Here is a 13,875-nt window from a genome sequence, read left to right as displayed (position 1 = left end):
TTATATGTCAGCAATCTTAAAATATTAACCGTACACCCAAAATGCTTCTTTTCATTCATTTCAATGTATTTTTTGTACTCACTGGCCTGCAACATTTGCTCCCAATGAGGAGATGCATTTTTCAGTTTGTCTGTTACCAGGCTATTATTCCACCACCCCACCTGCTCTCATTCAGGACTGATAGGCCCCAAAAGAGGATTACCAGGTCAGTCTAATTATAAAAACTTGCAGATACGAACAACCAAAACACACCGTTTACAATAAATTATATATATAGTGGAGGTCTGCACAAAATTCATCTTATATGGTGAATAAATTCACTTTATACATAACTTTGAAATTGAGGTGACAATATTAATGTGAAACATAACAAGGTTCTCATTAAACATGACAAAACACAAATGAGGCTCTCATAGAGCAAATGAGCCAAAGAGTGAAATCAACACACATCATCTATAAACAAAAAAGCACCACGAGTCTCTCATCATAGAAACATTAAGTTTTATTTCTAAAAGGGACAGAGAGTACAACATTAAACATCTTTCTTTGCAGTAGAAAAAATATTTAGGCTTGTGCACGCTTTTTTACATTCAACCTGCATGATCTCTCTCGCAATTACAGCAGCTATAGCATAGCTCATCTCTGTTCACAATCACTTTCGTTCAAGGCGTCCACCTCACCATACTGACCTGTTTTTATATTGCAGCAGAACGGGGGAAAAACAAGCATTAAAAAAAGGCAACAATTAATCTCATTCAATATTATCTTTCTCCTTAGCCACTTTCCTCACTTATTATGCCTTCCTTAAAGTTACATCCAAAGTCCCTCCAAATAACACTGGAAAGTTTCCATACGCACACCACAAAATACAATGCAGAAAACACAGGTACACACAAAACCATAGCAGCAAAAATGTTGTAGGAAAGAAGTGTGAATGACACTGCAGCTTTAAAAAAGTAGAAAAGACGTAGGAAAAATCGGAGGTGCAGGAGTTTGGATTTAGCGCTTAATGAACCTTATTATCTCTCATGGACCTCCTTATAATGCATCATGCTTATTGGATTTGTTAAAAGGTGAAATGAGATACAACAACTTCAATATGAAGCAATCCGATATTGTACCAGATTTCCACTTTCACAATCTGAGATTTAAAGGGATAGTTAACCCAAAAATGAAAATTCTCTCATTACTTACCCTCATGCCAGCCCAGATGTGTATGACTTTCTTTTTTCAGCAGAACACAAACAAAGATATTATCAATATAAATATTGATATGTTTCTCACCCAAAGTGAGAGGACGACATATATTAAACCACCGGAGTCTGAAGCAATGAGTTCTGGCCACCATTCACTTGCATTATGTGGACCTACAGAAGTGAGATATTCTTCTAAAACTCTTTTGTGTTCAGCAGAAAAGTCATACACATCTGGGATGGCATGAAGGTGTGTAAATAATGAGAGCATTTTCATTTTTGGGTGAACTATCCCTTTAAAGGTATTACATGCAGTGCTGGTTCCTCTGATCCAAAGGGCGACCAGTCACATTTCAAAAGCAGGATTCCCACAATTCAGTGACTTCACAGTGCATAAAGACTGATGCTTTCAATCAAAATCATTACCCTTCAAGCTAACAAAATAGCACATTGAAGAATCTATTGTGGGGGGGTAATGAAGCCATTGTTTTACAGTTGTAATATTGCATTAAAGAATCACAAAGGAAGGCATCTATGTTATGAGAATTATTGATTTACCCAATGTCAGATCAAGAAAATGTCGTAGTGTAAATTTGAATGACTGCCGTCATATAGTGTTAACATGGTTAGTATCAAATTGTTATAATTTCAGAGCCCAATATCATATTAATTTGGACAGTCTGAATAGACAAAACATGGCCAAAAGGGGGCTTTCTTTTGCGGAAGTCATTGCTAATTTCTACTCTTTAGACTTTTTAACTGAGCATTCTCATTGTTTAAGTCAACTTCTAATATGAACACGGTGCTCCACTTGCATTTGTCCTTTAAAGAGCAACTATTATGGTTTTTAAACGTGCCTAATTTAGTTTTAAAGGTCTCATACAATAGATTTACATGCATCCAAGGACAAAAAACACTTTAATTTCCTCATAATTTAAATTGCAGCATTACCTTTTTTCCCCAGTGTCAAAAACGACTCGTTCAATGATCCGTTCTAATGGATTCATTCTAAACTCCTCCTTTCAGAGAGCCTACTCTGCTCTGATTGGTCAGATGTCCCAGTCTGTTGTGATTGGTCTACCGCTTAGTGTAGTGTTTGAGGGCGGATCAAAGCTATTCGCGAGCAGCCAATGAAGACCAGAGACGGGTTTTTTTGTAACCAAATTACATAGGTTAGTACAGGAAGTAAGTCTGGAATTACTAACGACTTGTTTCAGGTGTTCAGAATCGGTTCTTTCTTTTGGGAGTCAATAACTCCATTTGTCGTGCACTTTGATTTTTGAAACTTTGCAGAATTTTTTACATTGACAAACAGCTATATAACACACTACATCAAAGGTAATATTTGAAAAACCATAATAGGTGCTCTTTAACCACTGCCATGGGGCCCTTGAACTGTCACCAGTAGGGTGTGTTGTTTTCAATACGCCCCCAGCTCTGCCACTCGGGAAAGAAGCCACTGGATGTTCTCGGGCTCCCAAATTGATCAAAGTCCATCTCTGGCCGTTTGCCTTGATTCTTGAAATCTGTCGTGGTCTTCTGAATGATATGGTTGGCCTGACTGAGGTTGTATTCTGTATGTACCAACTTGTAATTTTTCCCATCGTTATTGTCCCAGTGTGTCATATTGTGAGTTTTGTACGATATGCAGAACTCCACCTGCTCATCTTGGGGCACAAAACTTGGAAGGTCGATGGAAAATGAGAAGATGTCAACATCCTCGCAGCCATAAACATTATTCATGTACGTACAGGGAATGTCAGTGTAGCTTTTCCATGAATCAAACGTTATTCGCACATGGACAACCTTCTCAAAACTTACATTGCTAACTTTAACTGTGCCAGTGAGCGATGTCTCTTGAATTATACAGTTTTCCAAGCATACCAGGTTCTTCTTTAGACGGTTTCGGAACTCCAAATAGTCTGCGGAGGGCTGAGGGAAGTCCAAAACAAAATTCTTCTCTTTCTCGACTTTCAGGCCACCAATAGCTTCCTCCAGGTCTGATAATTCAAACTGCAGGTCTATCATGGGGTCTTCCTCAAATTCGTTGAACACGTGGACTGCCGTTAGAGACATGCCTTTGGAGTCTGCAAAAATCACTTTCTTCTTAGCTTTTGTTTTGGGACTCTTCCAGCCCAAGTTGGCTGTGTCCTTTTTTGTCTTAGAGCTGATGCAGGATCTTAGGGGTTTGTATTGGTTGACTAGGTTTCTGGACTTGCAATCTTCATATGAACTGAGGAAACAGTGAAGAGGTGGCGAGTGTGCCAAACAGATTCTCATAGCTACATCCACAGGCATAATTGGACTTGGCATCGGCCTGGGGTTCAGGATATGCAGAACCCTGTAATAAAGAGAATAATGAACAACACTAGTGACCAATTAAGCAGAGATACAGGAAAGAGAGGTGACGTTTGAATTTACAGAATGAATTAACAAAACCCCTAAAGCTATCTAGTTGTACAAAACCAATGTTGCTGTAATCAAATTATCATTATAATTATAATTCATACAAAATGTAATACATGACAATATATATATATATATATATATATATATATATATATATATATATATATATATATATTAAATAAATGTATATGCAGATAAAAAGCAACAAAGCAAAAGTCGAAATGTCATCTACAGAACTCAAAAGACCTTTACAAACCATTTGAAGTCTATATAAAAATGGTTAGTAATGCAGACGCTCTCATTACATTATATAAACAGACACAAAATCCCTTCCCAAAGAGCTGTAAGGATTTCAATTCTGTTATGTTGCTTATCAAGCAAATACTTTCATCCACTATCTAAATAATAGTTTAAAAAAGCCACAATAGTCGTTTAAATCGAATATATAAATAATTACTGACATTAATATGTCATCTATTACACTTTTCAAACGCGTACTAAGCAGTAATAAACCTAACTGACCCTCTCTCGCTGGACTGTGACGCACTCTGTATTCTTACCTGGTGCAGTTCATTGGACAAACGTGGTATATTTCCAAAACGACAGATACGAATTGCTCTGCAGTAGTTGGAACAAGTTCAGGACTTTCCTACGTGCTTTTAAACTTCATTTAAACACGTTTTAAGCATCATAACGAAAATCCAGTTGAAGCACAGTCTATTGCTGCGGCACGCCCCCCTCGCAGTCCACTGCACTGCAAAAGTCAAGCGCTTTAAGCGGTACATGAAGCCCCCGTGAGCATTGGCTCAGGCGAGACTCATCCTGACAGCCAATGGGAGATCAGGAAAGAGAGGGGCTCGAGCAATCAGCGCGCAGGAATGTATCATTCGGGGCGCGCGTGCAAGCCAGATCGTAAGGAGAGAGAGAGGCGGGAGAAACGCGTCACCCAAATTTAGAGGGCTTGTAGAACTCTACCGGAGCTGCGACTCCCGACAGCACGATTATCTATTTACCATGGCTTGAAAGAGACATGGAGTCATTTCTACAGACCGAGACGTGTGAGTCTCTCATTTTGGGACCAGAATTATGATTATTGTACTATTATAAATATAGTTTTTATTTTCTTCTCACATTCAGATAATATGGCACAACAAAGCAACCCTTGTGGCACAGTGGTAGTCAGTCAGTGCATGTGCTAAAAACAAAAACAAAGGATAAAGGGCTGGGGCTGGATTGATGAAACATTCAGTTCTTCCTAACAGCTATTTTCTTCTTATTTTCAAACTTAATATAAAAAGTTAAGAATGGTTTATACTCCCACAACCTAAGAATGTCCTTAAAGGGATAGTTCACCCCAAAATGAAAAGTCTCCCACTCATCCTGATGCCATCCCAGATGTGTATGACTTTCTTTCTTCTGCAGGACACAAAGATTTTTAGAAGAATATTATGCAAGTGAATGGTGGCCAGAATTTTGAAGCTCCAAAAAGCATATAAAGGCAGCATAAAAGTAATCCATATGACTCCAGTGGTTTAATCCATATCTTCAGAAATGATCTAATCGATTTTGGGTGAGAACCTAGAGACTGCAATTGCAAGATTTACAGTAAAAAAGGATTTATATTTTGGTTTGTTCTCACCCAAAACCAAATGGATCGCTTCTGAAGACATGGATTAAACCACTTGTGGATTACTTTTATGATGCCTTTATACGCTTTTTAGAGCTTCAAAGTTTTGGACCATATACTCGCAATGCATGGACCTACAGAGCTTAAATATTCTTCAGACAGTCTTCGTTTGTGTTCAGCAGAAGGAAGTCATACACATCTGGGATGGCATGAGGGTGAGGAAATGATGAGAGAATTTTCATTTTTGGGTGAACTATCACTTTAAGAGTTTGTTAAACTGTCAATGTTTAGTTAGATACCTTCTAAAAACTTTTTATAATTTATCCCAATAACTTTTAAATAATAAATTTAAATAGAAATTTTTTTTTCTAAAGAAGATTTTTGTGAATCTGGCACCTGTTGTGCTCATGAGGAACCTGGCCTGTGTCATATCCAAAACCCAATTCTCCCACCTCTTTTTTCCTGTCAGGTCAACACTGTCCTATGATGACAAAAGGCCATGAACAGAAATAAAAAGAGAAATAAATATTCATTAGCGTGCTCAGAAATGAGTTGGAAGACATACTGTAGGTGTTCATTTGCAAGCTGTCATTGGTGGGTGTTAAATATTTATGAAGTTTGTCATTCCCCACTGCTGTTGCAATTCAGACGGTCAATATACTGTATGTTGCAATGACAGGAGCCCATTGACTAATGTGTCCTACATTAGTCAGTTCCACATTGCAACATTTTGTTAGCAAAGTGTATAATGCAATTAGTCACTGCAAACAGTAATTTTTGAAAAGAATTTAAAGGTGCACTTAGTAATTTTTCCCTCATTTAAAATGCTTTACACTTAAATAAATACATTTTATTTCTACTTAGCAGGCCTACTTCACGTGAGAAGACCCCAGTCATATGAGTATGCTAATAAAAGATGTTATAGCTTTTTCTTAATCCCTGTTTTGTACACTTTCACTTGCAGTATAAATTAATAATTGCTGACTGCAAATTGTGCATTTCTACAATGGCATAGTAACTGAATGCTTTTGTGTGAGGTTGCATCTGTGCCACTAGGTGTGAATATAAACCCAAGACAACTGTCATGTCCGCCAACGCAACATACATTTTTTAAAAAAAATACTGAGTGCACATAAAAAAATCAAAAATCAAAATCAAAAAATCAAAAGCTAAATACATCATACTATATCTCAAGATGATTGTGCTTGAGACAGATAATTCCTTCTTGGACTATTGATTCACAATCTGATGAATTAGTTCAGCATTAGCAAACCACAGTGTATTTTTTTATCAGTTAATCTAGAATAACAGAACAGATCATGCTAAAATACTGTATTGTCGCTTCTAAATGACTCGCATTGCCTTACAAGTTAGATAACCTTTTGAGATGGTCCCTTGACTGTTCTGCAAATCATCATAAAACAAGCATGAAATATCTAAGACAATACAGAAAGTTTGGGGATAAGATTATGGTTAGGTAATTTTTACATGCAAAAATAATTTTCTTACAAATATCTTCCCATAAACAGATTCTCACATGTAAATGAACCTCTCCTTCCCATCTCTTATGAAACATTCAAAACACACATATGAGCACAAAATAATTCAACTTAAAGGGCATTCATTTAAGCAGCACAGTATACAGAATTTATTGCCATAGATTGAATTGATAAGATTACAGAATAAGATACTTCATTCATAAAATCTGTCTGGACAAAACATAATTTTTTACCTTTTAATAAAGTTTTCTTCTTTTTAGGATGTCTGAGATAGTTTTGCTAATGTCAAAATCTAAACCTTGCTATACACTTTAGTGTCTATGCCAACAGTGGAAATTTCAAGTAACAATTGGTCCATTAACCACACTTGCAAAACAGGAAGCGTACAGGCATCCTGCACAATTAGTTTGGCCAGCTGCAGAATGCCAAAATACACTTATCAAATCATATTTTGTCTGCATTAATAATTAGTTAATAATGACCGTCTGTAAAAAGGGTCAGCAGGAATTCGGGTTAGGGTTAGGTCTAACCTGTATAATTTTAAATTGTGGAAAGTGCTTGATTTTCCGTAAAACTATGGTACTGTATTTTGCATCACCTATGCTATAGTTCATTTTCTGATCCATAAAAAGTATTCAATTTAACACATAAGCAAGACTTATGTGTCTGAGATTTTGTAAATACTTAAGAGTCTACTTTGTAATGAACTTTGAGAACTTTGAGATGGTAACTTGAGGTAGGTTGAACAATACAGGGTGTGTGTTTTGCTTAATACCAGCAGATATTGTAACATGTATTAAGGGAAATAGAGTGCAAAACAAGTCAGAGCTAGCAAAGATTTCTTAATTTTTCCAGCCACATCAGCCAACAGCAATATTTGGTATGCCAGCCATGACAGTAAAAAAGTACACTAGACTCAGTACACTCTTTATTGAGAGCTTTAACCTTGTGCGACCCCGCGTGGATGTTGTTTTTGGGCTTTGCCATATGCAACACCAAATTCTAATTCATTTAAACTGACTGATCTCAGTTCAGAAGACTCTGGGCTGTCAGTAAAGGGTTAAAATTTCACATACAGAGTCATGTGACAAAACAACATGGTGGTGATCACAGCGGAGTTTGTCTTTTGAGGAAACACCAACAAAACTACATCTTGTAAGAAACCTAATAACATTTTTACATTGAAACCTGTTTGAGTCAAAAGATTAGAGTTTCTAGTTTCATCCGATATGCATTTTTTAATTTTGAGTAATTATGAAATGCCACACTGCTAAACACAATGTACACTAATGTGTACTTAAGTGCATTATTTTACTTAGAAATCCTATATTTACTGTGCATTATCACATTGAGAATCAATGGGTTCATCCAAAAGATGAAAAATGTTGCTTTCAGAGGCTTTATATGGATTTAGGATGAAAATAAGGTGCATTTTGAACTGTTCTGAGACCAGTTTTGACAAACAACACACTGGAGGTTAACTCATTCACTAAATAGGGAGCGAGGGATCAAGGAAGTTTCCTATAGCTCTCTATGCAGCTAAGTGCATTAACTCCTAAAATCCAACCAAAAGTTCAGTTTCAGGCCACAGATGATGTTTGAACCACTCAACATGTTTGGCAGACATGGGACAATGATAATCAGCATATAGATTCAGAATTTATAATGTATAATTTTATTTTAACCTGGTTGGCAATAGGGCTGCAACTAATGATTATTTTGATAATCGATTAATCTAACGATTATTAGAGCGATTATTCGACTATTCGGCGATTATTGCAACAATTAATCATTAGCTCTTAACCGATTATTCAGCTTGTGCCCGACTTCAAAGGTTGTATTAGACATGCTTACTAACAATAAAGAGGACAAAATCATCTTTTAAAAATACCTCTAAATGACATTTGATGCATTAAAGTGGAAAAAAATACTTTTTATTAAGTTTAATTCACTGCAAAAAATCCTATTGTTATCAAGTGTTTTTGTCTTGTTTTGTTTTAATGTGCATCAGCCAGGTGCAGTTTCAATCGCTCCCCCTTAGATCGGGACGTTTGTGCAACTCATAGAAGAGGCGCTGACCGTATAGAGAAATGCCAGTTTCGGAGTTTGTAGTTATTTACATGATCTGCTTCTGTATTATTTGAATTTTAATTAAGCTATAATGCATTAAATATAACTGCATTTAAGATGTAACGCTGGGGTGTTTCTTTAAAGAGCTCCGGCTCTGCTTATTCCACAATGAGAGTGCTTCTGTATTGACTTATTTTGTATTTTTGCATTATAATTCCCTCATACTTTGCGATCTACATCACCTGAAGCTGTTTGGAAAGTTTAGAGTGCATCTGGACTGTGAGATGTGTTTTCATCCTCTCCTCAGTCAGGTGTGAGCTGCAGTGCTGCTCTCACGTGTCATCATTACAGTTTAATGTGATCTCATGTTACGTTAAATGAGATCAAATGACTATTCGACAACAAAAAATTTTGTCGACATTTTTTTATTGTCGATAACATCGACTAATTGTTTCAGCCCTAGTTGGCAGTTATTGGATGATGCTGGCCACTTTCAATCAGAATTAATTTGCTAATTTCTGATGTAATGTCTGTAACGTCTCAAAAACATTTCTATAGCTTGGTATTATTTAAAATGTCACAACTTGTCCACATGTAACTTGTCCCACTGTCCTCATATGTTGCCATTAATTTTTAGGAAAACTATTTGCTCTAGAATTATTTTTACTATTATTACTATTTTTTTTTTTTTATGTGCTACTATTTACAAATCAAACTGGGAAATGGAAAATACACACAGCAGTCACGCTCGGGTCTCAGGAATGCTTTCTCAGATGTGGTCAGTTAGGTTGTGACCAAATAATCTTCCCCTTCCTTTAACTATTTGTACTTCCTGTGTTTAAAACACCCTTACATGTTTGTATTCTCTGTAGTGCTTTGAAGCCTGACCAGCCTGATACAGCATAAAAATTACACACTTCACCATTAAGTTTCAGTCCAGAAACATACTTTCTGGTATGTTCGCGGATGTAGATGCGAGCGCTTGGCCAGCGCATTGTGAACGTTTGTTCATCCGGACCGCACGAACAAACCTAATGTGCGTTCTTTGGTTAAAGGTGCTCTTAGTAACTTTTTTTGTTCGTGTCATCTTGGACTTACAGTGACACCTAGGGGTGTGGATGCAGCATCATTCAAAATCAATTGTTTTCAGTTACAGATGCCAGTGTAGATATTCACAGTCAGCTATGATTTATTTAAGAGTGAAAGTGTCCAATAACAGGGTGTTTACTGAGATTAAATGAGTAGTATTCTGCTGGTCATATGATCCTAACATGGCAGCCCCCATGAGTGGACCCTCTCCATGTAGGAATAAAAAGCTTTTATAAGATTACTGATATGACTGGAGTCTTCATATGAGTATTCACGATTTTATACACGTTTCAAAATAACAAATAATTTCTTTAGGAGAAAATCTTTATTAATTAGGAAAAATTTCTGAGTGTGCCAGCAAAGATAAAGGGAGCTCCTACCCTAACTTTTACAGTGTGTAGAAGTGACGCCCCCTACTGGAGTAACCCCGCCCCCTTCTGGAGTAACTCTGTCCTCTTTTGGAGATTCCACCCCTATCTGGAGATCTCTGGATCTCTGAGATCTTCAGCTGTTGCAGAGCAATTCACAATCATTAAGCCATATCGGAAATTTATGACAAGCGATCACTAATGATCAACTGTTTGATGATGATGATAAAATGTTGATGAAATATAACAATGTTTACTTTTAACTGTTTATATTGTAATAATAATAATATTAAATGAGAAATTGGTGCAAGACACTTGGCGTGTGCTCACGCATATCACATCGCCCGGGTTCAGAGTGAATGTGAACAAGAGCAATTTTACACCTGCTCGGAATGTTATATTCCTGGGTCTGGAGCTGAATTCAATTTCACAAGAGCGCATTCTCTCTCTAATGAATTGTCTATCACAATTCAAGGAGGGGGCGAAAGTGCAATTTCGCACATGTCTCAGATTACAAGGTCTTATGGCATCAGCTATTCAGGTTTTGCCTTTGGGCCTTCTGCGTATGAGGGCATTCATGAAGTGGGTTTTATCCCTCCACTTCAGCCTGTTACATGATCTCTGTCGCTCTGTTACAGTGACACACTAGTGCACAGCAGCCTTGCGCCACTGGAGGAGCGCAGATTTTTACGCACGTGGGACCCCTCTTGTGGCTGTTATGTTGCGAAAAGTGGTAACGACAGATGCATCTTTAACAGGGTGGGGAGCCACTCAGAGGTGAATGGTTCGTGGCCGAGCGAACTTCGTTCAGCCCACATAAATTATTTGGAGCTCATGACTGTATGGATAGCTCTGAATCATTTTCTGCCCTGCGTGATGGGGCATCATGTGCTTGTTCGCTGCGACAATACCACAGCAGTGGCACATATCAATCACCAGGGCGGAATGCGCTCACCCAAGCTTCATGCTCTAGCTCACAGGCATTTAGTGTGGAGCAGGCAGCACTTCCTGTCGTTATGGTCAACCCATTTTCCAGGCATTTTGAACAGGGGCGCGGACCTTCTGTCGAGGGGAACCCGCTTTACGGAGACTGTTGCCTCCTCAGATAGTGGGCATGATATGGGAGAGATTCGGACAGGCGACCTTAGATCTCTTCGCCTCACGCGAAAACTCCCATTGTCCTATGTTCTTCTCGCTAAAGGACGAGGATGCGCCCCACGGCATGGACGCACTAGCCCACCCATGGCCCAAAGTGCTGCTCTACGCATTCCCTCCCCTGTGCCTGTTAATACCTACCTTGGCCAGGGTGAGAGAGCAGGGCCTGTCCCTCAATTTGATAGCACCCAGGTGGCCCAAAGCACCATGGCTGGCAGAGATAATTACTCTTCTGCATGCCCAGCCGTGGCCCCTCCCTCTACGCACAGACCTGTTGTCTCAAGTGAACGGGGAGATACATCACCCCCACCCGGACAGGGTGGCTCTTTGGGCTTGGCCCGTGAGAGGACAAACTTAAGCTCGATGGGGCTCCCCCCACGTGTGATTGCCACTATACAGAATGCTAGGGTCTCCTCCAGAAGGTCCTTATATGACTGTAAGTGGCAAGTGTTTGAAGGGTGGTGTGATGGGCGCTGTCCCAAGACCTTATGGATAAGGGCAGGTCTTATTCCACTATTAAGGTCTACCTGGCAGCTATTTCTGCTTGTCATTTTGGGTTTGACGGCTCAACGGCAGGGCAGCACCCCCTCATTTGTAGATTTATGAATAGCACCCGCTGTTCTCTCCCAGTTACTAGGAGAACTGTTCCTGAGTGGGATCTCTCTATGGTGCTGGAGGCTTTATCTCAGCAGCATTTTAAGCCCCTGGGAAGCATTTCCCTAAAATTGCTGTCTTTCAAGACAGCTTTGCTCCTGGCCTTAGCATTTGCTAAACGTGTTAGTGACTTGCATGCACTCTCTGTTCATTCCTCTTGCACTAAATTCTCTCTTAGTGGAGATAAGATTTTCCTTAGGCCCAACCCGGCCTTTGTGCCTAAATGCTTCCCGGCATTCTCATGTGAGGTAATGGGGCTTTCCGCTTTTCACCCTCCTCCTTTTTCCTCTGCGGAGGATCAGAGGCTGAATGCTCTGTGTCCTGTCCATGGCCTGCAGGCGTACTTGGATAGGACCAGTGCTTTTCGGAAGAGCGATCAGCTCTTCATTTCTTGGGCCCCCCCTCACACAGGGAATCCCATTTCTAAGCAACGCCTCTCGCATTTGCTAGTGGAAGCTATAATTTTGGCATATGAATCTAGGGGAGTGGAGCCTCCAGAAGGCCTCAGATCCCACTCCACGAGGGGCATGACCGCCTCTTGGGCTCTGTTTAGGGGAGTTTCATTGCAGGACATCTGTTCTGCTGCCAGCTGGGCTTCTCCTCATACTTTTGTACGTTACTACCGGCTGGATGTTACCAGGACCCTGGTAGCTCATTCTGTCTTGGGGTTGGGTTCTTCATAGCCCTTCCCCTGTTAGCTCCTTTTCTTTCTTTTGTATTTATATATATAAAGAGTAAGAAAAAGGGGTTATGGGCTGGTTGGCTGTGCACATTCATGTCACCAAGCATGCGTTTACATTCCTGCCTGGGTGCTATTTTCACTTTATATATGCTTCTGGGCTGATTTGTATGTTTGTGCCACTAACATGTTATTCATGCTCTGCCTGTGCACAGTTCTCACTTGTGTGCTTCAGGGTTGCCAGGTGTGTGATTATGGGACCATTCCCTTAACTGGCTTGCAGGGCCTCACTGTGAGTGTATTGGGCAATCGGGGAGCTGTCAGTGTCTCCCATAGGTGGATCTCGAACATGAGATGATGAAAGAGAACAATAGGTTACTAGCGTAACCCCGGTTCTCTGAAACATAGAGTGGAGAGATCCACCAAGCTTGCCCCGCTTGCTGCACAAGAAGCGAATATACTTACTGAGGAACAGCCGCGTGTGTAAGTCCTTATATGCTCTTAGGGGGCGGGTCCTTACCGGGCATAGGTCACGCACTTCTGTCTGTCTAGCCAGACTTGGTGCAATTGGATGCTTCTGCATAGGTCAGGTACGGATGCCCTTCCCATAGGTGGATCTCTCCACTCGATGTTTCAGAGAACCGGGGTTATGCTAGTAACCTATTGTTGTACTCCAGACTCTCATGAACCCAGATTTGAACCCCAAGTATTTTGAACTGCAGTATATGTTTTCATATATGGTTTCTCTTATTTCTGTCCATTTATAAAAATCCCTTTTCTTACCAAAGATGATATCAAACAGTAAATGAACAATCTTTTTGACTCCCTATTTTGTGATTTGATTAATGTTAAAAAAATAAATACAAAATTCTACATGTGTTTTTGCAAGGTTTAAACTCTAACAGGTCCTATAAAACCTACTACCATCTGGTGGTTCAGATAGTACCAGTTGGGTGAATATATTAGCAAGAGTGCTCTAAAAACACACAAAGGGAACAAGATGCTTAGCTCAATGTTTGTTGGCTTGAATACATTTATCATTCAATTGCAGTCACAAAGTTCTACCATTAATATTTAATTACATTTTTAAAATATTTTTATGCTTTTCTCTATTATTGTTGAAATTTGTTCT

General features: G+C 39.3%; 1 protein-coding gene and 1 long non-coding RNA gene across 3 annotated transcripts in view; one reads left to right on the top strand and one right to left on the bottom strand.

The window, feature by feature from the left end:
* Positions 1–484: 484 nt before the first annotated feature.
* Positions 485–7,081, bottom strand: ppp1r3cb (protein phosphatase 1, regulatory subunit 3Cb). Of its 2 annotated transcripts, none has more exons than XM_051667486.1 (2): positions 6,962–7,081; positions 485–3,534 (listed from the first exon to the last, which is right to left on the bottom strand). In XM_051667486.1, the coding sequence occupies exon 2, from the start codon at positions 3,504–3,506 to the stop codon at positions 2,592–2,594; it is 915 nt and encodes a 304-aa protein (XP_051523446.1). In that variant the 5' UTR covers positions 3,507–3,534; positions 6,962–7,081; the 3' UTR covers positions 485–2,591. The 2 variants fall into 2 exon arrangements, with proteins under 2 accessions (XP_051523446.1, XP_051523445.1); XM_051667485.1 differs by lacking the exon at positions 6,962–7,081 and adding an exon at positions 4,163–5,198.
* Positions 7,082–7,657: 576 nt separating this feature from the next.
* Positions 7,658–13,875, top strand: part of LOC127423302 (uncharacterized) — a 34,030-nt gene continuing 27,812 nt past the window's right edge. The window contains exon 1 of the long non-coding RNA XR_007894297.1: positions 7,658–7,883. This is a non-coding gene — a long non-coding RNA (uncharacterized LOC127423302). The remainder of the gene's footprint in view (positions 7,884–13,875) is intronic.

Source organism: Myxocyprinus asiaticus, chromosome 32 (genome assembly GCF_019703515.2).
Source record: "Myxocyprinus asiaticus isolate MX2 ecotype Aquarium Trade chromosome 32, UBuf_Myxa_2, whole genome shotgun sequence".
Classification (NCBI taxonomy): Eukaryota; Metazoa; Chordata; class Actinopteri; order Cypriniformes; family Catostomidae; genus Myxocyprinus; species Myxocyprinus asiaticus.
This window is presented reverse-complemented; position numbering and strand designations above follow the sequence as displayed.